General features: G+C 34.0%; 2 protein-coding genes and 1 pseudogene across 4 annotated transcripts; 2 read left to right on the top strand and 1 right to left on the bottom strand.

Moving 5' to 3' along the window:
* The first annotated feature begins 1,811 nt into the window (after positions 1 to 1,811).
* Positions 1,812 to 5,247, top strand: LOC110024378 (annotated as a pseudogene).
* A 1,896-nt stretch (positions 5,248 to 7,143) lies between these two features.
* On the top strand, positions 7,144 to 18,094 carry LOC110024377 (alpha,alpha-trehalose-phosphate synthase [UDP-forming] 1-like). Its single transcript, XM_020724302.1, has 9 exons — positions 7,144 to 7,179; positions 10,754 to 10,941; positions 11,741 to 11,858; positions 12,330 to 12,509; positions 12,588 to 12,710; positions 12,799 to 12,886; positions 15,256 to 15,386; positions 16,097 to 16,195; positions 17,395 to 18,094. Exons 1-9 carry the CDS (start codon positions 7,159 to 7,161, stop codon positions 17,899 to 17,901), a joined length of 1,455 nt encoding a protein of 484 aa, XP_020579961.1. The 5' UTR covers positions 7,144 to 7,158; the 3' UTR covers positions 17,902 to 18,094.
* Positions 18,095 to 19,472: 1,378 nt separating this feature from the next.
* LOC110024379 (syntaxin-52-like) lies at positions 19,473 to 26,821 on the bottom strand. Of its 3 annotated transcripts, none has more exons than XM_020724303.1 (7): positions 26,627 to 26,821; positions 26,323 to 26,467; positions 24,917 to 25,002; positions 24,397 to 24,519; positions 24,221 to 24,321; positions 23,814 to 23,872; positions 19,473 to 19,752 (listed from the first exon to the last, which is right to left on the bottom strand). In XM_020724303.1, exons 1-7 carry the CDS (start codon positions 26,688 to 26,690, stop codon positions 19,533 to 19,535), a joined length of 798 nt encoding a protein of 265 aa, XP_020579962.1. In that variant the 5' UTR covers positions 26,691 to 26,821; the 3' UTR covers positions 19,473 to 19,532. The 3 variants fall into 3 exon arrangements, with proteins under 3 accessions (XP_020579962.1, XP_020579964.1, XP_020579965.1); XM_020724305.1 differs by having other exon boundaries at positions 26,323 to 26,502; positions 26,627 to 26,658; XM_020724306.1 differs by having other exon boundaries at positions 19,530 to 19,752; positions 23,828 to 23,872; positions 26,627 to 26,815.
* Between the last annotated feature and the right edge of the window lie 12 nt (positions 26,822 to 26,833).

The raw sequence follows: 26,833 nt of genomic DNA, 5'->3' as shown, positions 1-26,833 counted from the left end.
AATTTTAGCCTGCAAATCAATTTTTTTCTCTATAATATTATAATTTGAATATAATAAAAATGAATTTATAATTCACATATTTAATTCATGCTAAATATAATATATTTCTTTTTATCAATTTATTATATATTATATCTATTTTGAAAAGAAATTCAATGATTGTAAAGGTATTGATTTTAATATATTGGTAATGTAAATATTTGATGCATATTAATTTAATTAATATATGATAAAATTATAAAAGAAATGTACATACATACCACTCAGTTCTTATGTATTTACATGTCTTAAATCCTAAACTTCACCTGTTAAGTACATGACACTTTCCCATGCATGAAAATAAATATTTTAATTATTAAAAATTAAAATGATATGTTTTGAAATGATATGAAAGAGTTTGGCGGTATAAATGTAAAAAATTCCATTTATTTCTTAAATATGTAAATATATAGAAATTAGGTGACAATGATGTAAATGGATTAATTACTAACTATGTTCTTACGTGTTCAGCGAAATTTACATATAATTTTGCTTTAAGAAAACTGTTTTATTTTCTTATAAGATAATTATGTCGAATATGTTTCCTTTAACTACAATTTAACTACAAAACGTATCGTTTAATGAAACGAGCGGTGCGGCCGTTCAGTGAACTAAAAATAAAATTGATAATTATAAAATGATAGAAATAGTATATCTATATAAAATTCACGTATAATTAATTCAACCAAAAAAAAATCTTTTTTAAAGGAATTTTTAGTCAATACTATTTAAATTTGGAAAACTTAGGCACATACCAAACAATTCTTATAAATTTACATATCTGATATGCTTTTATATATATATTTTTTGTTTATGATAGTTTAGTGTCATGAAAGATGTATTTCACTTTTAAAAAGAAGTTAAAGTGATATTTTTAATGTGATATTAAATATGCAAGTGGTATGCATGTAAATATAAAAATTTAAGGGTCACACATGGAACACATAAGAATTGTGAGATATATATATATATATATGGAAGAAATTTTAATATCTGTCTTTATCACCAAAAACCAAATTAATGAAGGAAACCAATAAAATCATATCTTTATATCCCTTTTTTTTTCCTATCATTTTGGTCCTTGGCTTGTTCTCAAATTGATAATTTTGTTTTTAATTATAAATGAAATTTGGGAGGCCAAAAAATTTAAAGTAAATAAATATATTCTACATGTGCACCTTCCAAATATCAAATATTGAATCTCTATTTGATATTTTTAATGTGATGATATTCCTCACTTGTTGACTCGTAACAGTGCATGTTTTCATAGGAACTAAGATGGAATTAATTAATTAATTTCCTTCGTCTGCCGTTTTTGGCGGGACCAGAAAAAGAAGTAATATATATATATATATATATATATATATATGCTCCAATATATATATATATATATATATATATATATATATGGCAAAAAGGGGGAAGTAGCCAATTTATATATGATTTAACTCCAACCAAGATTAAATCAATCCAATTTCGGCCAATTAAGCAAACCAAAATTCTCGGAATATCATACCAGAGAGAAGCAAGCGGGAACCTAGCTTTGGCAGGATTCACATATGGAGAGGAATTCAGTTATAAATATAGAATTTTAATTTTTATAAAAGGAAATAATTAATTAGTTATTAATTATATTAGTTAATAATTATTTATAAATTTATTTAACGAATACAAATTAATTTTTTTTTTATTTTTTATTAATTAATAATTAAATAACAAGTATAAATTTAATGAATTATAATAAATCTGATAATATTATAATCCCTTCCCCAACTCCCCGCTCTGTAACCCTAGCCATCGAAACAGAGACAGCCGAAACCCCTCTCCCGCCCGAAACCGTCCAGGAAAGGTAACTTCACGGATTCGCTAAATCCGCCGATACACTGAATTGAAGGCTGAAATCCGTGAAATCCGGATTCCAATATGACTGTCAGGCTAGATTTAGGTTAAATCCAGCTTTAAATGCGTTACCAGACAGCCCCCCTTATATCCGACTAATTAGCAAATCCGTGTTTTACAGGAAAATCGAGGTACAGGGAGATTTTTAACCGGAACCATTTTTGCAGTATTTGACGTAAATCTTAGTAAATCCTGCGTACAATCAGAGCCCCAAGGTCTCTACCTGCGAGAAGAAGAGGTCGACAAGGGGCAGAAGGTGGTGGAAGACGATTTTCGGATCCCGTATGGCAACCAGACCCATTTCCATCTCGAATCTCTTCTTCCGCGTCTGAAAGATCCGCGCTTTTCCTATGATTCTTTACTTTATCAAGAGCTAGTCTTTTGATTGTCCAAAGTTGCTGGTTTTTTCATGCTTTGCTTATGCCCGGGATTTTAATTTTTCTTCTTTACCCATTTTCTCATTTCTCTGTGGAGACTTAATTGAAGTTTCCTTGGTTTTAGTTTTTAATTGATCTGCCTGATTGGGGTGTGCTTTTTCTCGATCGCCCATTTTTTTATGGAGCGTTAACTCATCATCTCTTTTATTGTATTGCGGGATTGGAGTTGAATGTATTCCTGATGCGGCCGTGCGTCTAATTTGTCTTCTTAAGCTGCTCCCATTTTTCCCTAAAATATTTCCTTCATACATCCTGCCATTTCATTGTCATATGTTTGAATGCTAAGGGACAAAATGAAACAATGCCATAAATGAGTGATTTTGCATGGTAAACAGGCTCTCTAGGTTCTTGAAAATCTGTTCTGTTAAGCCACATTATGTTTTGATGTCATTTTCTTTGTTTTGATTTTATGTTATTCAATACGTGGTTTTCTAGTCATACTTTTAAGATTTTATTATAGTCGATGTCGTTCTAATATGGTTATGGGTAATTGATGTATCTTTTCCTTTTGGGGCATTTCCATACATATCACACAATTCTTATTTATTTACATGTATAACACCGAAACATTCATATTCATATTCACAATCCTAGTCTGCCATTAGAACTACATGTTGCTCAACACTTATTTCCTGAAACTTCGAAATGAAAAAGAAGGAAATGGATAGCACCGCGACCTCATGAGCACCATTTAATATCTATAGTAGGAATATCCACTTTTAGCTTTTACTTTCAATGGTCATTCCTTCATGAATGGTAGTTTTATTTTCTTCTTCACCCTCTCAAACAATATTTGCATTCAACATGACCCACTTGCTGTAACGATGCTTGTTTGAATTCTCATGCATTCCATGAAGGTTGTTATCTTTTTCGTTTAGGGTTTAGCGTTTGGAAGCATATTCAAGGTAATAAGCAGTTCTTTTGTCTTTGTATCCCTTCCATGTGTGTAGCATAAAACAAGGAACGTTGTTGTGATAACAACTTGATGCCAAAAAATAATCTAGGCTAAATTTCTTGTGCGCTTGATGAATATTGTATGTTATAATGCAAGTGAATTTGTTTTTTAAGGAAAAAAAAAAATGATAAATAAGCATTTTCAATTGAAAGCATCATGTAATACTCCTTCTCTTCAGCATATTTGATTAATCACCACATGTTCACAAAAGGTAAAAATATTATTTATGGGGTACAGGACTTGGGCTTAATTTGTTTTGTTCTATATTTTTATCATTCATTTTCTTTCAACTTATAATTCTTTTGGTTTCATGAAAAGAACTCCCAAGTCCCAACTTATTTGGATTAGTAATTATGTCAACACATAAGATTCCATTTATATATGAAAATGGCTCATTTAGATTTTTTTAGATAGCCATCATTTTTTTAAAAAAGGCAATTCTCCTTCAGTTGTTTTATTTGAGGCAAATATCACTATATTTTTTACTTTCCAGCGTATGTAAATCCCCACCCTTTTTTTCCGTCTCAAAAACAAAAATTTCTATTTCTATTCTGCATTTTCGTTCTCTAAATCTAAAAGTTCTTTGCAGGAGTTTGGTTCCGCACTCTCAGCTTGAAAGCCTTAGATATATTGCAACAACCAAAAAGCGATGGAATCCTATAAGCCTAAAAGCATCCTCATCACCGGGGCTGCTGGTTTCATCGCATCGCATGTTGCCAACAGGCTCATCCGCAACTACCCCGCTTACAAAATTATGGTCCTCGACAAACTCGACTACTGCTCCAACCTTAAAAACCTTTCCCCTTCTGGATCCTCCCCAAACTTGAAGTTCGTTGAGGGCGACATCGCCAATGCTGATCTTCTCCAGTACCTTCTCGTCACGAAGTCCATTGACACAATAATGCACTTCGCAGCTCAGACTCGCGTTGACAATTCTTTCGGCAACTCCATTGAGTTCACTAAGGACAACATCTATGGAACTCATGTTCTGCTTGAGGCCTGCAAGGTCTCCGGTCAAATAAGGAGATTCATCCATGTCAGCACAGATGAAGTTTATGGGGAGACCGATGAGAATGCCATCGTCGGCAACCACGAAGCCTCTCAGCTCCTCCCTATGAACCCGTATGAGAATGTATTCCGCCACCAAAGCCGGAGCTGAAATGCTTGTGATGGCTTACGGAAGGGCCGGAAGGTCCTATGGCCTACCCGTCATAATCCCCCGCGGTAACAATGTCTACGGACCAAATCAATATCCCGAAGAGCTGATTCCAAAGTTCATCCTTCTGGCAATGAGAGGACAAACCCTTCCGATTCATGGAGACGGTTCTAACGTTCGAAGCTTCCTTTATTGTGAGGACGTTGCCGAGGCTTTTGAGGTTATTCTTCATAGAGGGGAGATCGGCCATGTTTATAATATTCTACAATATTGGGACGAAGAATGAGAGGAGGGTGATTGATGTAGCGAAAGATATCTGTAAGCTTTTTGCGTTGGATCCCACCACTGCGATTAAGTTCGTCGACAACAGGCAGTTCAACGACCAAAGATATTTTCTCGATGATCAGAAGCTAAAAAGTTTGGGTTGGACAGCAAGAACAACTTGGGAAGAGGGTCTGAAAAATACTTTGGAATGGTACACAAACAATCCGGATTGGTGGGGAGATGTCTCAGGAGCACTTTTACCACATCCAAGAATGCTAATGATGCCGGGCATTGAAAGGCATTCCGATGGCTTTGAAGAGATATTAAACAGGAAGCAGGTGAAATGATGCATTGTGTCGAGTGCTATGGATGGGATAATCTTTTTCTTTTGAAATGAAAGGAAATATTTATTTTTATGATTAGTATGAACTCGAAGATAATGACTTTAATAACTAGAGAATTTGTTTATGTTTGAAGAAGTATTTGGTTGGAATTTATTTAGCATGTTCCAATATTATGGGTGTTTTATTTTATTATTATTATTTTTAATATGTTGTGTTTAATACTGCTGTTGGCTATCTACAATTTGCTTTAATGAGAATGATTGGGTTTGCTGGCATTTTTTGTGTTTGAGGTATAAATTCAGTATCAACTTCATATTCGAACTACTGCGTGCTAAAAAATTTACAGCAAAATACAATATAAAAAGCAAGTTAAAGGGATGATTTGTTGTTGTTGTTGGGTAGATAGGCATCAATTAAAGTTAAAGGGATGATTTGTTGTTGTTGATATAAAAAGCAAGTTAAAGCGATGTAGGTGAAAGATAGGCATCAATTCAAGATGTTCATGGAGGACGGGGACTAATGTTTTGTGTAAGGCTTTCTACAATCAATGTTCGACTTAAGTTGATATTTTGTTGAAGAAGGGACAATAATTCTTGTGAGGACTTTGATGTTGGACGGTGAATGTTTCCATACATATAGCCTTATTTTTATGTATTTGTAGATATAATGACTAAAATTTATTTTTACATTTATACCTTAAAATGTATCAATATTTTTATTTTTAAAAAGTTAAATACATCTTTTATGCATATGTAAGATGAAAAATTATGGATGACTTCAAACAACATGAGGCAGCTTATGGTGGATGCTCATCCTCAACATTAATTCAGCAATGTCTGCAACAACTTGGAGATTTGTGCATTAGAGTCCTTAAAAGAGAGCACCACAAAGAAGTTTGAAGCTGTCTAAGTGCAGATTAAGATTTTAAAAGCTTTGATTTTTATTGTAATTGCTATGATTATTCCTTTTTATAAGGATGGTTACATATCTAATAATCTTGTTATGAATTTTTTTTTTTGAGATTTTAAGTTACTAAACTACCACCCTGCATCCATTTTTTTTTGGGGATAAGTGTGCATTTTTGGTTGTAGTCTTTGCTTCCTTGACATTTTTTATGGTGCTCCATATTATCTCCATTTTCCAAGTTAAAGTGAAATGAGATTTAAAAGCAGACTTTACATGCAAATCACTTGAGACTTATAGTTCTTCCCAACTAACACTTCAAGTCCGCCAGAGACATACATCTAGTCATCCCTCTCCTATAGACCTCTGACAAAAGACCTAACAACGAAGGCTCAAAACATTTCAAATAGACAAGACCAAATGTGTGCATGAGGGCAGTTAGATGCCTGCTGGGAAAGTTAATATTCATATAGTTCTTTATACATATTAAAATTGTTGAATGTATAATTAATCATACAAGGCATTCATTTTGGGCAAACATGATTTTGGATGTTGTTTGATTTCTAAAGCTCTTCAATGTTCTGTATATTGATGGCAAATGAAGATCTAATTTCAAAGTCCTTGACTTGTTTAAATGCATGGGTAATTGAATATTGAAGGCGTAATTGTCCCTGTTCATGTTTCTGCAGGTTTATGTGCTTTTAAAAAGTGAATACATCTTTTCATGCGAGGAAAAACGCTATATGTCATATATGTAAAGAATGAAAGTTTAGGTGTTAAATATGTAAAACCAGTTGAATTGAGTGATACGTCTGTATTTGTAAGAAATTAAAGTTTTTGTGTTATATATATAAATACATATGAATTGAGCGGTATGTATGTAAGTGTTCAACACAGGCAAACTTTTCTGAGAGAATTTATGTTGATGTTGTTTGTAAGAATCAATTTATGTTTAAAATCTCAATCTTTATTGCATAGATAGTATGTTGATGTGGATTTTAAAATGCATAAATTGGAATTTTTTGTTTGCTTCTAAATTCGTTTGTTCTTCTAATGTTCAATCTTTATTGCACAATCCTTTTATGAAGACATGTAATTCCTGACCTGTTGACAGGTAACAGTGTATGTTTTCATGGGAACAAAGAAAAGGATTATGTAAAGATGAAAGAACGGTTTAGACGAGTAAGCCATTGCCAGTCTTGCCAATAGGCTCATACAATTCAAATGAGCAAGAACATTCAAAGTTATTTCTCAGTTCATTCCTTATTTATAATGACGCATGGTTGCTTGAGCTCATTCCATGGTTTTGTTCCTGTTAATTAGTTCGTCTGATGATGCAGGGAGTTCATTCGCCTGATACAAGAAGTTCGCATGTCTCAATTGTGTCAAAGCCAATGATTTCCCGTGTTGTCCGAGGAAGTTTGGCGCTATAACATGAGTTCGTTCGCTCGGTAGCGAAGAGTCTGCCTAAAGTGAAGTGTGAATCATCTCAGCAGTGAGTCTCATCAGATACCTCGCATAGAGAGTAACAAGATCCGCCCAAGTCATTGTGAGATAGAGAGATTCGGCCAATGTGATGAACCTACCAGACACGCGAGACACAAGTCCTCTAAGACTCGACTTGAAGGGTAAGTGGGCCATGGCTCACCCGACCACAGTTGGTTGATCGCGACTCGAGGCGAGCCAGACCGTCATATGACTGACGCCTCGACCAACCAACACACATGTTAGAAGACACTGTCGTCAGTCGACCGACCGCCTTAATCAGCCGTATTCAGACAAGTCGATCCGCCGATTACCACTATGTTATCAAATTATAATACCAATATGATGTAAAATCTATATAATTAATTAAAGAATAAATCATATCAAGAACGGTTTCCATAATTGTTCTCTTCTCGCTGTAAATATACAAAATACACTCAAATAAATAGGTGACAAAAATAAGAATAAAGGGGTCTCTCCCTCGATTCTCTCGACTGTAAATTGTTGACCAACTCTACTCTCTTTTTCTCCTTCACTCAGCTCTAACTCTTGAAGCATGCTCACAAAATTGCAATTTGTGATCCAACATCCTGAAAGATGGTGTCGTGTGTGTGGACATGCCTCAGAGGAGAAGCGGAGCCAACTACACAAAAACTTTCCAGAGAGATATAACATGCATGGAACCCAACATAGGCGCTACGCAACAAGACTTCCATGCGCAAGTCCAGGGCTTACAAGCCCAAATGAATCTCATGACGAAGCAATTCAAAGTTCTTTGAGCAGCAATTTCCTATAAAAACAACTAAGCGTCTCGTTTGAATTTTCAATCTCAGGGGGTTCGTCCCCAAAGGCCCCCACAAGGGAACTCGCCAATCCTACACAACCAGGTCAGCAACCAGCAGATAGAATGACAGGGTGAATCCCAACACATTGACACAGTCGCGTCTATGCAGGCGAACATGCAATGGGAAGAGTGAATGTGAGTGCCTATTTGGCCACCCGCAGGTTCGAGTCGTCAATCAGTTTGCTCCAGATCAATGATCCTATAATATGTCGCATCTTCTTAACCACATTGAAGGAATCGACCCTTTGATAGTTTAACGGTCAGCCAACCAAAACCATCCCAAATTACTATTAATTTAAAAGACTCTTCATTTTGCATTTCTCAAACGTGCACAAACAGATAAAAGACTTTAACACCTTGCATGACATTAAACAGGGAGAGAGCAAGAGTCCACGGGACTACATCACAAGCTTCCGTAACGAGATACTAGAAGTTAGAAATCTAAAGCATGAAATAGCCGAAATAACTTCAAAGCGAGTGCGAAGCAGGCGGTTCAGGTATGACCTAAATTTGTTTAATCTTATTTTTGCATAAGTATTGGAGATGACAAACGAGCACATACTTGCCGAGGAAGACCTCCAAGGCTCCCTAAAGGGTAAGCCGGAATCATCCGACCACCCCTCAAAGAAGCGGACATAACGGAGTGAGCCACGAAGGGCGAAGGACAATAAATCCTCAACCAATCACCAAAAAAAATAACTATTGGTCTCGATATCAGCGGAGAAACGACCGAAAGCAATGCTCTAGTCAACGGTTGGCTCAATATTATGAGTGACCACATGTTTACAAGGAAATGTAAGGTTGGGCACCCCTCAACTTGTCGATGGCCGAAATAGTCAAGACCATCCAAAACAATAACTACTTCAAATCGACCATGCCACTGAAGGCGGCCCCGACCTTAAGGGATCCGAAGAGGTAGTGTAAGTACATCCGGGTCCACGATCACAACACGGAGGAGTGTCATCATCTTAGAAACATGTTTGAAGAACTCATCCGTGATGGGAAGCTCAAGGAGTTTGTTGATGTCAGCGCGTGCAAACAATGATAGGGTAAAATCGCCAGTAGGAGATGCCTTCAAAGGATCTGTCTGGGCAAAAGAGGTCCACGTAGCAGGGATAATACCTGCTATCTTTAGAGCAAGTGATGAAGATCCTTCTTCTGATTCATGTCTTTTGGTGTTCTCACTCAAGTTTAGGTCAGAAGCATCAGTTAGATTTAACTTTTTAGACTAAAATGAACTAGTGACAACTATCACATTTCAAAACCAGCTCTCTAGAAATGATGAGAATAAGCTTAATATTTTATTGTCAAAGTTGATCACCACTAAGCTCACTTGACTTTTAATTATACTGAACTTAATTGTATGCACTGTTATGGAAGCACCCTCAACCATCCTATTTGAAAGATTTCTTATTAAATGCACCTTATTTATTGTTGTTGCTTTCTTGTACTACTATGGTAAAGTTTCCATTACACACTTTGGTTTACTCGAGAAATAAAACGAAGGCAATATTTTTTCGTCGGTGATATCCATTTTACTCTCTAACACTTATCTGCCCAGGAGATCTTAGTCTTCTGGGCTAATGGTAGTGAGCTTCTTCGCCAAGGGAGAGATGCGACTTTTAATGGTACAAGCAGTTCTCAATTTGCATCTTCCACTACCCATAGCTTTTTCCATCGAATTGATCGATTCTAACTTCACCCTCTTTATATGCCACATTATTTACAAATTTCGTGCTTACTTTAAGGGTAATCTTGCTATGCTACCAAATGTTGGGAAAAAATGAATGCTCGAGAGTAATGGCAATCACAAGAATGAGAAGAATAACCTTCGTGTAGAACACCAGAAAAAGAACGTGATATTTTACATTATTGTGTGAAATCTACTTATGTCCATGGCGACATTGATAAATAAATATTGACTAATTCAAAGACATGCAAGATGCAATATTTTCTTCTTTCTTCACTAGCCTTCTTCCTCTCTCAAATTCCCTCTCTAAATTTGAGCATGAGTCCTCCATTTATGCTCACTGGAGAGAAAAAGAAAAACTTCCTTCTCACCTTCCGTCTTTGTTCTGTTGCTTTTATCAGCGTCGTCAGGTCATCACTTTCTTGTTACACTTCCCAATTTATTTATTTAAACTATTCTCGTGTATAGAGTTTAGTGAAGCAGGAATTTTTGTATATGGTTGTAATTGATATGAATTGATAAGTTTCTAGCTGCAACATCTATGTTTCTACTTGTTTCTGAGCTTTCTGGAATCGTTAGGGTTTCTCTACTACGTTTTGTGTATTCCCTTGCACACATACAATCATTGCATTTAAATTTTCAGAATTGTTCCTCAACTCCTCTGGGTTTCTTCTTATTTTCATGCTTTTCAGGGCTCTTCTGGAACAATTTGCACTGTTATATAATTTCTTATATAGTTTGCAGGAGCAGCACAGTCTCTGGGAGCTGGTGCCTTACTTGTAAATCCATGGAACATCACAGAGGTTGCTAATTCAATAGTCTATGCATTGAACATGCCTCCTGATGAGAGAGAAAAGCGCCACAGGCACAATTATGCCCATGTAACTACTCATACAACCCAAGACTGGGCAGAAACTTTTGTAAGGTACGAATATGATCAATGATGCCTAATATGATATAAGTAGACTATTTTTACAAGGGAAGGATGCATACATACGACATTATTCTATGTATTAACCTATTTAACACAAACTTTCTTATTTATGCTGTGAAGTGTGAACACATCACATACCTTTTCATCCCATTCAATATCTGTGCTAACCGCTTGTTACAAATGAGTAAATGATTCCGTATTTGTATTAGCATGTATTTATTGATAAAGAAACTTTTTTTCACAGGCGTTTTGATGCCCTAGAACATTATGTGGAGATCATTTTCTCTCATTTTTTGCTCTCTAATAAAATAGGATCATGATCCATCTTGTTTTTTCCGTAATAAAATTTAGGCACTTGAATGTTTCTCCACGTGGCTCAACTGCACGATTTTTTTTGTATGTTAGATTCTTGTTTCTTCTGGTCAGTTCCCCTTAACTATGTCGTTGGTTGAGGTGCTCCTAAGTTTTGGCTTCTATGTTTCATCCACAAATCTTAAACTGTAAAATGAATTCTATGCTGCTACTTAACAGTTATTAAACACATTTTATTAGCATAGATTTAATTTTATTTCTGCTTATGTGCGTTGATTCATACTCACAAATAGAATAATCATGTGCCTCGAGTGTGCTTTATATTTTTCAAGATTTGCTTTGTCATTGTGCCTTGTTTTTGTATTCATTCTTCATATTCTCATCTTCTACAGCACAGTCAAAACTCTGATTCCCTGATGTGAACAACCCTGCTCATGAAAGTTCTTTTACCTTAATTCCGTTTTTTTTTTCCCTGTAGCGAACTCAATGATACTGTTGCTGAAGCTCAGCTAAGAACAAGACAGGTTCCACCAGCACTGCCTTCCGAATTAGCAATTAATCAATGTTTGCTGTCCAAGAATCGACTTTTGATACTGTTATTGTCTGATTTTACACTTCATGTTTAGATTTCATTATTTTAAAAAAATTGAATGCAATGTTTATTAATTAATTAATTTTAATTCTTAGCTTTGTTAGTTGACTACTACAGTGTAAGATGTTATAAAAGCCAAATCAATTTGTCCAAAAATAAATGTGTAAACACGTACTAGAAAGAGATGCTTATTTATCCTGTTTCTCAGGGGATTAAACCTAATATTAGAACTTATAACCTAAATCCCTAGTGCTATTGATCACATGCAATATTGATAAACAGTTGCTAAAATTTTTGTAAATATAGAGTGGGTTTTTTTTTGTAAAGACTTTATTGGCAACATTTTAACTGACCCAGCTACAATATTTCATTTTATAACAATTTGAATTTGAAGGCCTTAGTTTGAGTTATTATTCGTGTATGATTTTGTTATTAACATTTTTTCAGTGAGTCTTGCACATGTTCAAAACTGCAGGGTTTTAATTCAACTCTAACAGAACCGGTTGAGTCTTCTGGAAGGAGAGGTGGAGATCAAATCAAAGAAATGGAGCTTAAGTTGCACCCGGAGTTAAAAGGCCCATTGGCAACATTGTGCAACGATCTGAAGACTACCATTATTGTCCTTAGTGGAAGTGACAGAAGTGTCCTGGATGATGTACAAATTTTTCATTACTTCATTTTCCTGTTTCATTAGATATTTTCCGTCCCTTATACTTTTTTTTTTTCTCCTCAGAATTTTGGTGAGTATAACATGTGGTTGGCAGCAGAAAATGGAATGTTTTTGCGTCTTACTGATGGAGATTGGATGACAACAATGCCAGAGCATCTAAATATGGATTGGGTTGACAGTGTAAAGGTGATTTTAGCTCTATGATTTGTATTGCGTGCCTGATAAACATTTGGTGCTTATTGATTATTGCTCTCAACTTCATTGGATTTACCAGCATGTTTTCGAGTATTTCACGGAAAGAACACCAAGGTCTCATTTTGAACATCGGGAGACATCACTAGTCTGGAACTACAAGTATGCAGGTAGTTCTTATGCAATCAATGACTTATTTTATGTGGCATTTACATAGCACACAATTCTGATGTATTTACATATCTCACACCTTTACCTTCATATTTACACACATAACACTCAATTTTTTTTAATTTCACATGAAAAATAGCACTAGTATTACGTTTAAAAAGTGAAATACACCTTTTAACACATGGGTATAAAATACCAGAGTGTTATTGAAGCGGGGGCTATGGAGGACCGGCCGGTCCTCAAAGGGAGGGGGGTTATCGCTCCTCTCTTTCCTTTTTCATTTCCTCCCTTTCTTTCTTTTCTAGAACTTTCCTATTTTAAATCATTTCCTAAAATTTGAAATCCTAATTATATTTTATTCTTCTTTCTTATTTTAAAACCTTTTATATTTTGAAGTCCTTTCCAAAATCTGAATTTTGATTACTTTATTTACCCTTACTCAAATCTGATTTTCCTTCACTTTATTTCCTTTCCTCGATCTGAAACCTGATTTGATTCTTCCTTCTTATTTTATGTATTGCCTAAATAAAGTCCTAACCTCAATATAAATAGAGGATGATGCGTTTAGAGTTAGGTGTCTTATTTTTTATATCTGAATTCAGGTTTTAGCCTTGATATTATCCCTTTGAGTATTGTTTCCAATGTCAATCTAGTGCTCGGGCTGTCTCTCGTTTGAGGTGGCGATCGTCTCCAAGGTCCGAGCAGTGCTACGACTGTAGCAACCCCAATGAGACATTTATCTTACCGTACTTCCATTTCCCTACTATCATTTCAGAATCCAACCCCTACAACCCCTTCTTCAACTGCTGTCAGCCACCTTCCTGTTCCTATCCAGCCACGCAACTCCCCTTCCACTGCTGCCAGCCTTGCTCCTTTCCTCAGTACTCCGTCAGCTGCTGTCTTCCTCGTTAACCACCTATAAACAGCCCTTCCATCTCCTCCCTGCCCCTGGCCAGCCATCTCAACAACCCGCCAGCCTTACTGCCCCCTCTGGTTCCTTCCCTACAGATTACAATCACCACTGTCCATTGACAGCATCGCTCTAACAACAAACTAACGAACTCTCCTTGTAGCTTCCCTGCAGGTCACAACAATTGCTGCCCTTCCAAGCTTCCTATAACTGTGTATTGATGCCCCTACCCTTGTTAATTTGTTTCACATCCCTTCCACAAGAGCGAGACACCTCTCCGGCCCTCACCGCAGTCGCATCAAACTTGTTGTCTTCTTTTGTCAAGTCTTTATTTTTAATCCTTTGTTTTACGCTTTTGTTTTATGTGTTCTCTTTCTTTCTTTTGAGTTTTCATTGTAACCTTGTTTAAGTCATTAATAAAATTGTGTCGTGTAGAGTGGTTTGGGTTAACTCCGGTATCATTTGGTAATAGAGCTAGTTCAATCCTAATTTCATCTTAGGATTTCTAGCATCCACCCCTACTCAATCCTCACAATAAAAAAAATACTTTCTTTCACATTATTTTCTTTCTTTGTTCTTTCTTTTCTTTCCGTCCACAGATCCCAAATCCTAACCATGCCACCAAGGAGATCTATGCCCGAGCCTACCAGGATGAGATACGGCCAGAGCTCTACCATCTTCAGCAGAGGCTTATGTATATTGAAAAGAAAATTCAGTGGGAGGTTACTCTAATATACTTCTCCTTCATAGCCACCTTCTTTCTCCCGTCCAGCCACTGCATCCCTTCCACTGCTGCCAGCCTTGCTTCTTCCCTCAGAACCTATTCCAGTCGTTGGCTTCTTCTTTAACCACCTACTAAGAGCCCTTCCAGCTCCTGCCCCTGGCTGACCGTCAGCCCTCCCATCAGCCTGCTAGCCTTGCTGTCCCTTGGTTCCTTCCCCACATACCACAACCACGGCTGTCGTTGACAGCGTTGCTCCAACAACAAACCAACAAATACTCCCTTCTGCTTCCCTGCAGGCCACAACTATCGCTGCCCTTCCAAGCTTCCTCCAACTGCGGTTTTGATGCCCCTGCCCTCGTTGATTTGTTGCCCATCCCTTCTACATCAGCGAGACACCTCTCCGACCTTCACCGTATCCGTCTGCCTTGCACTACCACTCAAACTCCCTCTACATTAAGTTTGTTATGTTTTCTATTGTCGAGTTTTTATTTGTAATCTTTTGTTTTAAGCTTTTATTTTGTGTGTTGTCTTTCTTTCTTTTGAGTCTTCATTGTTACCTTGTTTTAAGTCATGAATAAAATGATGTCGTGCATCGTGGTTTGGGTTAACTCCGGTATCAGCTAAATACATAAGAATTGTATGCTACTTATGTAAATTTCCTTTATTTTGTTCTATAATATTGCACATTCAATGCTAATGCTACCTTGTTTGCTTCATTTTCGCTGTTTACGAAGATGTTGATTTCGGAAGGCTCCAAGCAAGGGATATGCTACAACATCTGTGGACAGGCCCAATTTCTAATGCAGCTCTTGATGTTGTCCAAGGTAGCAGGTCAGTTGAGGTTCGTTTCGTGGGAGTGACAAAGGTGGGTCAACCTGTTTGAAACCAATGTTGATGTAGAAAGTTGCAGTTACAGAACTGAGACGACTCATGATAATCTATTTTTGGATGTAAATAGTAGGAAAGGAATTTGACTTCTGAGGTTCTTTTATTTCTAGTTTTTTCAGTTGTCAGTCGATAGTTGTAAACCATGTGTTCAATTTCAGAGAAAACTTGGTGCTTTTTGGTAATTAACCTTTCCTTTATACCTAATTAATTTGTTTTTCTCTTCATCATCATCAGTTAGCCGAGTTCAGGAGTTCATCTTAGCTGCAACTCAAAATTATTGAGTAGATTTTGCTCGGACTATAACTCAATTGATTCCAATCATATCAAAGATGATTCCAAGTTGACTAGAGATTAAAATAAAAATGTATTGGAGGGAGGGATTGAACCCATGATCACTACTTAATATATCAAAATACTAACGATTGAACAATTATTAATTTATTGATACTATGTGTTGAATAAATATAAATATATAGCAAGTTTTAGCAGTCCGCATGTTAACTAGTGATCATGGGTTCATTTGGATTTATTTATTCATAATTTATCTTATGCTTTTCAAGGACTATTCTTGGCGACTTGTATTAAAAAAGTTCATTGAAGACTAATCTTTATTTTGGATCATAATTGTTTTCATCTATTACATCTTTATTGAATTTACTGAAGTTTTAATATCTTTAATGTATACAGGGTGCCGCAATCGATCGGATATTGGGAGAAATTGTTCACAGCAAGAACATGAGTGTGCCGATAGATTACGTTTTATGCATCGGTCGCTTTCTTGGAAAGGTTGATTTTTCTTAACACTTATTTTCTCTAACTTCTAGTATTCTCATGTTGTTTATTTGTTCGCTAGTTTTTCAAAATCATTTTATCTTGTGTTTTTTGATGTAGATTGTTAAGAACAAATCTATAAGAATTAGTATGTAAATGGGAAAATCATGAATTTGGTGAAAAGAAAGCAAGCTTTAAGGTTGGTCATATCATAATCATCATTAGCTTTGTCTTAATTATTCAATTTTAGCTTTATGAATCCTAATTTTCTTTTTTGTTTGATTGAGTGTTGCATGGTATCAAACCTGCCTTACTGATATATTTTTGCACAAAGTTTAACCATATTTTGTCAATTCCTTTTTCTTTATTCAGTATTAATTTTATTTACCATCTTATTGATGCATCTTATATCATTTATTGTGCATGCCCAAATCCATGTTGTTTATTTTCACAATTCTGAATTTCAATTGATTTTAATTTGCATCATCTCTGTAGTATACTGATATTTTAATCCATTCTTTTTGGTATTTTTACACATTAGTTAACATTCTCATTTTCAAAAATCTTAGGTTGGCTATTAATGTCTTAATACTCCTCAATCCTCATATAATACAAACATTGTAGCCCACCTTATTGCATTTTATTAAAGTTTATCTTTAAGATTACTTGCTGTTCTCTTACTGTACAGTGCTCATAAGACATTTCTCTATTTTAACTTCTCTAAATATTCTCATTTATTCTCATTCTTATGCAATAAATTTGAATTATTTAAAAACTTCTTACATGCAAGTGTCACTTTATAATTCTAGCCTTAGCATCGCATTCTCTAAAATTACTAATTATAGACCCTTGAGGTTTCTGTTTGGTTTAAATGTTTTTATTTTGCACCTTCAAATACAAAAAAGGTGGCATTTTTTATATTAAAGCCTTGGGTGGTATAAAAGAAAAAAGAAAGGTTGTAAATACATAAGAATTGGTGTATGTATGTAAATGCTTCTACAAAAATTTTGCTATTTGTTGTCATTAGCACTTTCTTTAATCTATGATTCAAATATCTCTCTGTCCATCTGTCATCTTTCTTGTTTTGGAATGAAGATTACAGAATGATTGGAAACAATTTTTGCGCCAGATTTTTTAATCATTATCATCTTAGAGAACCATTTCCTACATATCATTAATATTATATCTCTCTGCTGCTTAAATAATTCTTTCAGGACGAAGATATCTACACATTCTTCGAGCCGGAGCTCCCATCCGAACCCTTAGCCTGCTCCAGATCAAAAACAGCAGAAATTTTCAAATCATCTGCCGAGAAGAGGAACACAGGGAAGCCTTCCAACATCAAAAACACCATGAGAGTCTCTCATGGAAGGAACCAGAAGGGCTCCTTTTCATTAGAAAGGAAGGCTTCGTCCTCATCTTCTTCATCATCGCCATCACTATCATCATCATCATCCAACCACAACCACAATAATAACAAACTAAACCCCTCGAAATCGGCCCAAGACGCCTCCTCCTGGCACGAAGGATTCTCCGTGCTCGATCTCAAGGGCGACAACTACTTCTCCTGCGCCGTTGGAAGGAAGCGGTCGAGCGCGAGGTATCTTCTCAACTCCTCAGAGGACGTCGTGCTGTTCTTGAAGGAATTAGCGGAGTCATGCACCCAAAATGGTTTTGTTAATCCTAGCAACCATTTCTTGAATGCTGATAGGATGAGATGAGAGGTATTGTATTACAGAAGTTGTCTTGTGTGCCCCCGGTTTGACTGTGGAAAGAAAGCTTGTTTTTTTGCAGGGAAGGGGCTTTAGAGGAATGGAGCACGCTTAGGTATTTTATAATGTTTTATATTTTATATGTTATTCATAATGTTAATCACTGTTAATTTGGTAACATTATGTGTATAATTGTTGGTGTTGGCTTTTTTTTTGTAATTCTAGCTACTCATTGTTTGTATAATAATAAACTCTCTTCTTTTAGGTTCGTGGTTATACCATTAGTGAGTGGAATTGTTGTGTTTCAACTAAACTTCAATTTATATATATGTCACTTTATCAAAAGATGTATTTCATGCTTTTAAATTTAAAATAGTGATATATTTTTGATGTGATATGAAAGACTTGGGCGGTATAAATGTAAGAAAAAGTAAAGTTTAGGTGTCAGATTTGCAAATACATCGGAGTATTATGTACGAAAATGCCCAAAAAATTGAATTTTAGGTGGTGTAAATACATAGGAATTGATTGGTATGTGTGTGAATCTATCAAACAAGTTCCAAGTCAAAATTTATTTTATTAGAAATTTAAATTTAACGGCCAAATTATATATTGCAAGAAACAATTGACAATACATTACGAATTGTTGGATGTTGATTAAATTATTATCCTGTATTGGAAATGATAATGTGTTTTTTAATTTTTTTGGTTTAGTTGGTGTTTGTTCAAATTAAATTATTTAACTTTTATTTCAAACTTAATTTTTTTTATGTGCCATGCCAAAATTTGGGTGCCATAAAGGTAAAAAGTAAGGTCTTATATATGTAAAAAGGTCTACATATATATGAATTTTTTTTTTACATTTATAACACCCAAATCTTTCATATCACAACAACACCATTTCATGCATATAGATAAGATGGCATATATGTAAAAATTGAAATTCAAGTATTAGATATGTAAATACATGGGAATTGTATGGTATGCATGTAAATCTTCCTATTTTTCATAATCATCGAATTTACTTTTGAGTATATATTAATACTAATCTCAAAAGAAATATAATGATAAAAAAACTCAATCCGTTTTGAGTCAGAAAATCCTGATCAAAATTTTCTCCGTTGACATCACACAATCCCACCCTTGTTTCACAAATCAAAAGAACGCAGATTTGCAAATCTGGATTCATAAAGAAAAAAAAAAAAATTCTGAACTTGCCCTGTAAAATGTGAATTCAGTGAACTGGAACAGTGTACAGAAAAGGCATTACATACATAACAATCCATTCTTATGAATTTACATACATACCATCTTACCCGCGCAATAAAAGGTGTATTTCACTCCTTAAAAATTAAAAAAGTGGTCTTTTTTTATGTGATGCAAAAGATCTGGATGGTATAAATGTAAAATGAAAAATTTTGGAGGAGTTAGATATGTAAACTCATAATAATTGAGTGATATGTACCCAAATAAAAAGGCAAACATTTGACAGACAAACAAGTATATAGTGAAAAAGTTCACAGAAAACATCCTGCTCACAAACATATATCATAGGTTTTTTTTTTTTTTTTTTCACTTAAAACACATTTACAGAATTACCACACTTTCAACGTATAAAAACCAAATCTTTGCAGATACAATCAAGGAAAACACAGTGCCTGCTTTTGAAATAAGATTCCACACTGAGAAAAGAGCAAACCAGAGGAGAATTGTGTAAGAAAATGGTTTTTACAAGTGAGTGAAAAGAAGCCAAGCAACAACAGCCAACATGACGATGACGACGACAGACAAGAGCAAGCAGATGCACGAGCAGCCTCCTTTCGTACGCTTGTTAAGGATGGCCAACCTCTTTTGCACACGCTGCATGTGTACAACATAAAATTTAAAGGGTGAAAAGTGAAAAGAGAAGGCCTGCTATTATAAATAATAGAAATCGCAAAAAAAAAAAAAAAAAAAAAAAAAAAAAAAAAAAAAAAAAAATGATATATAGACATACCACTCAAATATTATGTATTTACATATCTATACCTAAACTTTTAAAATAATGATACTTCTGATGTGATATGAAAAGATTTGGACGTATAAATGTAAAATGCAAAATTTAGGTGCTATAGATAAAAATATATAAGAGTTGGGCGGTAGGTATGTAAATGCCCTTTCTTGTTAAACTTATATTTAGGGAGATAAAAGGTAAAGAGTTTGAAGCATTGGATGTGGAATGAAGATGATTACTTGGATCCCGATCACATGACGAAAAAAAAATTTATGTGTTTATTCATCAAAAGAAGTTCATTTGTTTTCATTAATTATTTTATTCAATGTTATTTTGTAATTCCAGTAGTTGATGATGGATGGCATTAAGATGAGTATTTTCTATTTTCAGATGTTCGATTGGTTTATATAAATCTATTATGAAATTAAGTTGGTTTGGTTCTATGATACCTTCAAGTTCAATCAAGCTGACATGGACTGTATTCCCATGTTTTACTTTCTGGGAAAGAACCAATTTTTCAAGATGGTTATCTATCTATTCCTATGACTATGATCGAAATTTCTTTAATTATTAAATGTTGTTTTGAAATTTCATATTATGTCGTGATTTCTTTGTGCAGATCATATCCAAGAGTCAATAAATAGTTGTTTTTAGGCATGTAAATTATTATTTAAATTGAAAAAAAAAAAAAAAAAAAAAAATCTCTTCTAGTTTATAATTTTGTGAGTACAAATTGAACGTGTGATTTCTTCAAGTGTTGGTATAAATGTAACTACTTGTTTTTGGCTTATTATTGCTCTTATATTACTTGTGGTCATTAAATAACAATTACACATGGATTTTGTATCGTTCAAATTTCTTGATAAGCCCTTTACATTTAATTGATTATCATAATATCGCTTGGGTTGTAGATCTCTTGTTTATTTTTTACATTTAAAAAAAAAGTAATTTGCCAACTTATTTAATGGTTTCTTATTAGTGAATAATAAATTCTCAGGATTACACATTACAACAATAAATTTGCATCAAGAATTCTAATCCTTAATTATCCTGCAACAAATTGTTATCTAAACTTATGACTGCATCATCATGTCAAATATATTTAGGACATGTAAATTGGTATAATAAAAAAAATTAACAAACACGCAATTTTAACAAATAGGTAGGTTATTGTTCAAGCTAATAACAAGAGAACAACGGCGAGGTAACATAACTCCTACATTTTATGTGGGCAAAACCTTAAGAACATAAAATATTAAAGGACAATATCCTATAATTGGTAAATATTAAAATGAATTGCATAAACCAAATCAGGGTCGTACACAAAAAAATTCCAGCATTGTTTAAATCATATTATCGAAGATTTACACGCCATGTAGCGACACATAATTAACCTTTAAATCATGTTTGTTATCACTCTTGCTTAATTAAATGACTAAGCAAAAGTATACAAATGAACTAAGCTACAGTTCATAAAAAATATTATTTGTTGTTTCAACTAAAAATATTCTATAAAGGATATCGCACTTATGCCAGTTCTCAAGGGAAACTCAGTGATATCTCATCCAAACAAATTAAATTAGTAAAATCCTATAAGTGGATTCCATTAAGGTAATTGTAATAAATCAATATCCTAGGTGATTCAATACATGTATTTCTCCTCCTTAATTTATCACATCATCTCTGTTAATTAAATCACCACAGCTCTTCTCGTTCATCCTATCCTCATATTAATGAAGCAGAATGGCAATCATCAAATACAGCCACAGACAGGAATCTACATCTGGCATCAAAAATAAAAAGGAAAATTTGCATACATGCCAAGTCTTATGTATTTTATCTTTCATCTCACATCTAAAATACCACCACTTTAACTATTAAAAAGTGAATTACACCTTTTCATGCATAGATAAGGTGGCATGTATGTAAAAATTTAAGTTTAGGTGTTAGATATGTAAATACATAGGAATCGAGCGGCATGGATGTAAATCCTCCAAACAAGAAACCAGGGTGAAAATCCTATGTTTTCATGGCTGAATTTGCTCTCAAGAATGTTCATGATAAATCTAATATTTTCAAAATGTTAAAAAATTGCAATGAACAAATCACATATTCATGCCTAGCAACAAGATCGCATCAAAGGACCCGACACACTTATGACGAAGTGCCACCTGAAACACCTTAGAGTGCTTAGATCACGTTTGTTTGGGTGACAGCCCTCGAATAAACACCATTTTAATATTGGAGAACATTCCATAAACATCTTTTTTTTTGCTCCAAAATTATTTTCTTGTTTGACAGATGTGCACCAACATTAAGTGTTACTATGTGAACTTGCCCTGGATTCTTCAACTTTATTGAAGAAATTCCTTTAAATTATTAAGAGCCACCTCTTTTCTCATTCAAGCATTAGACATCGAATTATTCTTCAAATCCTTATAAGTTATAATTCTGTATTTTTCTAGCACACCTCGTGTATTTTCAAATTGTATGGTTTTGTGATATAACTAATCAAGTCATAATATAATGTTTTGAATCTTATATAGCATCAAATTTAATCAAGAACTTCTTAATTATCTTATCTGCTAATTACCTGAAAATGTAATAATGCCTCGTTTGAGCCAGCGTTGCAGTTGAAAAAATTTGGTTTAAATGCTATGGGTAGAATAACGCCATTAAAATGCTCCGGTCGCTAAACACCATGTATGTTTGAATAAAGGCTTCGGCAGAACACCGAAACAAAAGGACACGATCCAGAACACTGAAACGGAGGGACCTCCTCATGATCTGAAAAAGACGAATTTCGCCGTTCCAGTAGACGCGCTTCTACTGAAGCTTGTTGGCCAAACGACCTCCAGCATTCTTCTGACGTTTTCCGAAAAGGAAAGGAGGCAAGTCGTGCGGCCAAACGAGCCCTAAATTATGATGCTATTATTATTATTATAATTTCTAAAGAGTAAATTTTACCGAAATCATTACCTAGCCACCTAAATCTTGTCACCTTTCAATGCCAAGACATGGCCACTCTAAAGTTAACAAAAACCTACAAAAAAATGACCATAAAATGGCCCCAAATATGACACAATCATCGCAAGGTTTGGCACATTCGACTAAATTACTTAGGCAACTGTATCAACCATCTAAAGAAAGGTTAACACCTAGTAATCTGCTATTCACACCTCATGCATCAATGTAATGATAAATGTAAAATGAGACTCATAAAGAAAACTCCAAATGGTTGTGATAATGATGATGATCATGATATATTAAGATTTAAAACCTTAATGGTTGCCTTTTGATTTCGTTTGTTAGAAATTTCGGGAATTACTGCATTACTGTCATCTTCAACCTTAATAATATGACATGATTTTCCCCATTTTGATAAATTGGTTGATTTGTTTCAACCATTCATATGCTGGTGAATTTAAAAGATTTATTTATGTATTGAATTTAGATATTGATATCATGTTGCATATAAGATTAGAGTAAGTAACAAAATGGTCATCTGATTGTGGGGGATCATTTTAATCCTGAAGTTTATAAAAGTGCAATTTAGTCACTGGACACTTTTAATATGGGTTAAAATAATCCCAACTAATAAGTATTTTAACCCCATAAAAAGAGTAAGGGAATAATTTAGCATTTCTATAAATCTTGGACTAAAATGGCCTCATAATAGTCTGGGGACTAACTTGACAATTTACTCTAAAAAAAAATCTAGGAATTTCACACACTAGTTGAAAAATCAACATGCAAATACACAGGTTCTACTATTGAATCTGGTTCAAACTCAAAAACCAAACACCTGTATATTTGGATAATAGCGAAATTTACTAAAACTTCCAGACCATACAACATCGAACCAAAATTCAATCATAAATTTTATAAACTGGTTCACTCATCTTTCAAATATAAAATCATAGCTTACTAGAATGATGTTACCTGAAGCCGAGAGTCTGTAATATCCACATGTTCGTCCAAGTTGTCCTGAAAAGAAAAAACATTAAAAATAAGGGGCATTTACATACATAACAGCCAATCCCTACGGATTTGCATATCAAACACCTAAATTTTACCTTTTACATTTACACCGCCGAAATATTTCATATCACATAAAAAATACCACTATTAACATTAAAAAAGTGAAATTCACCTTTTCATGCAAAAGTTAGGAGGCATATTTGTGAAAGTTGTGAAGTATAATTGTTAGATATAAATACATAGGAATTAAGTGGTATGTCTGTAAAGCTTGCTAAAAATAATTTAAAATATGATGCGAGAAATAAAAATACAGCAATAATAAGAGTATAAAAATCTATAAAATGTTGTGCATACAATTAATCTAGTTTGTAAATCCAGCTCTTCATTAACGGCCAATGCAATATGCTTTGTGCTCAATACTGTTTCCTCCAGCTTTTCGAGGCCCTCGTCTTGCTCTATTTATCAATAAAAATATAAATAAATATCAAACACAGAAACACACAAATGAAACTTAAATTCCCTAAATATACCTTTCATAATTTGCCGTTGCAGAACAACAATACCATGATTATCCAACCCTGTAGTTCTGTTTATCTCATCAGATTTTTTACTTTGTCCAAGTAACTCTTCCCTGATGAGACAATTAATCACATCTGAGGGCAGTTAAAATCTGGAGCCTTATATGAGTTTTTGACTCGATAACATTAATTACAAGGGAAATTTACACATGCAGCAACAATTCTCATGTATTTACAAAAATCACACCCAACTTTCATATTTACGTAGAAAAGACTTTGGTGCTTTAAACATGCATGAAATAAAATTTCAATTTCAAAAGTGCTAATAGTGCTATTTTTTATGTGATATTAAAGATGTGAGTGTTAGGTGTATAAATATGAAAGTTTAAGTGTGAGATATGTAAATACATAAGAATTATGTGGTATGGAGGTAAATGCCCCTATTTTAGATGGAAAAACCTATTTTAAAAAACCAGGAAAAGAAAATTTAAAAATTATACAAAATGACAGCAATGAAGAATGATGATACTACCTAGTAGCAAATTTCGGACGCCATTTGCTTCACTTTCGATCTCAAATTTGAAAGTGTCTTGGCGCTTATGGAGCTCCTTTTCAGTCCTGCAGAAGTACTTATTAGGTAATAAAATCTCAAATCATTTTTGTATTCAACATGTAAATCATAATGGATCATCCTTTCTTAAAAATCATATAAGCAGAACTTGAGTAGTATGCATCTAGATGTGAAAAAATTTTTATATGAGCTGCAGACACTGCATTAGAAGAAGATACTATATTGTTGATTCACCATCATCAGCATCATCATTAGCACCATCCATTATATGGGGTCAACACAATAAATCCACATATTTAACTTGCTCTCGCCAGCTTTGAAATTGCTCAATTAAGTACTGAGGCTTCTTTCGTTTATGAGGCCAGGCATAAGCCTCAAATTTACAACATTGAGTGAAGTGATAAATATTATATAAACTATCAAATGTGAAGTAAGAAATAATATGTAAATATTCTAACTTATTAAAACATTATAAAATAACATAACAACATTCTAAGTAAAAAAATAAAAAATTACATAAATTTAGAAGTAACACGTTAATATCCTAACATCAAACTAAGAAATAAGATGAGTTATTTAAACATTAAATTATCAAAGTAAGCAAATATATTAAATTAAAATAGTTATATTAAAACAAAACAATTAAACTAAATTAAATATAAGTTTGTCTCTCCCATACCCACCACTTAAACAAGAATATAACAAGTCATCAATATTTGAATTTTTAAATTTAAAAATTCCTATTAATCTCATTACTCGATTGATTTTCATTAGAATCATCAGCATAATGAATTGTTTATATTGCGCCTTATCCTTAGTCGTATCTGTTTTCACATAAGAAAATTCCTTTTTAAGTTTTCGAACACTTACATACATACCACTCAATTTATATGTATTTATATATCTAACCTCTTATCTTTAATTTCTTACAAAAACATACATAAGTGCAAAAAGCATCAACTATCATAACAATAGTATTAGATATGTAACCATCCTTATAAGAAGGAAATATCATAGCAATTACAATCGAAATCAAAGCTATTCAAATCTTGATCTGCACTGAGACAATCTAAAACTTCTTTGTGGTGCTCTCTTTGAAGGAATAATCATAGCAATTACAATAGCAATTTCAGAATCTGCAAACAAGCAGCAGCCAAACATAGATCAAGGTAAGAAGAGAAATACATGCGCTAAGTTTTGCAGGCAAATGAGAAGGGAACTTTCTTACAACAACATCAAATGTGGTGTGTGTGTGTGTGTCTATATATATATATATATATATATAATAGATATATATATATATACATCTAGCACATAATTTCTACATATTTACATATTCACATATCTAACAACTTTAGTTATCTTACATATGGATAAGAGATGTATTTAACTTTTTAGGGTCTGTTTGACGCAGCTGCAATGTCCCAGGAAGCTGTTGTAGGAAAACTGCTGTGGGGAAACTGACTGGTTGTTTGTTACAGCTGTGTGAAAACAGCTGTGAGACGGTTGTTTCTGAAAAATGATCATTCTGCCCGTGTTTAGTTAAACTGTTTAGAACAGAACAATGACAATCTTATATATTATATATCAGAAGCAGAAATTCACTTTACAAGCTAAATATGTAAAATATAAACAAGCATTTTATATATTTCAAAAATGTACTTTTATTACCAGTAATATAGGAGCATCTACATCCATTCCATAAATTTTTTAAGTGCGAGCCAACGGTGCACATTCAGCGGGAATCAAACTTTGCTACTCAAGTTTTTCAATAACAGATAATTACATAAAATCATTATTTCATTGCAAAATTTGTTGGTAAATGTCGATTATGGGCAAAGATACAAAGCAAGCAGTTACACATATGAATATTAGGTG

The sequence above is a fragment of the Phalaenopsis equestris genome, unplaced genomic scaffold (assembly GCF_001263595.1).
Source record: "Phalaenopsis equestris unplaced genomic scaffold, ASM126359v1 Scaffold000255, whole genome shotgun sequence".
Lineage (NCBI taxonomy): Eukaryota > Viridiplantae > Streptophyta > Magnoliopsida > Asparagales > Orchidaceae > Phalaenopsis > Phalaenopsis equestris.
Note: the sequence above shows the minus strand (reverse complement) of the source record. Positions and strands in the feature narration are given on the sequence as shown.

What these genes read in the sequence shown, in the direction of transcription:
- LOC110024379 (XM_020724303.1), bottom strand. Translation starts at nt 26,690, where the DNA reads ATGTGCACCGTTGGCTCGCACTTAAAAAATTTATGGAATGGATGTAGA. An exon ending in TAGATGCTCCTATATTACTG is followed by an intron (nt 26,468 to 26,626) that starts GTAATAAAAGTA and finishes ATCATTTTTCAG; the next exon opens with AAACAACCGTCTCACAGCTG. An exon ending in GCAACGGCAAATTATGAAAG is followed by an intron (nt 24,322 to 24,396) that starts GTATATTTAGGG and finishes ATTGATAAATAG; the next exon opens with AGCAAGACGAGGGCCTCGAA.
- LOC110024377 (XM_020724302.1), top strand. Translation starts at nt 7,159, where the DNA reads ATGAAAGAACGGTTTAGACGA. An exon ending in AGAATCGACTTTTGATACTG is followed by an intron (nt 11,859 to 12,329) that starts TTATTGTCTGAT and finishes TCAAAACTGCAG; the next exon opens with GGTTTTAATTCAACTCTAAC. An exon ending in CTGGAACTACAAGTATGCAG is followed by an intron (nt 12,887 to 15,255) that starts GTAGTTCTTATG and finishes CTGTTTACGAAG; the next exon opens with ATGTTGATTTCGGAAGGCTC.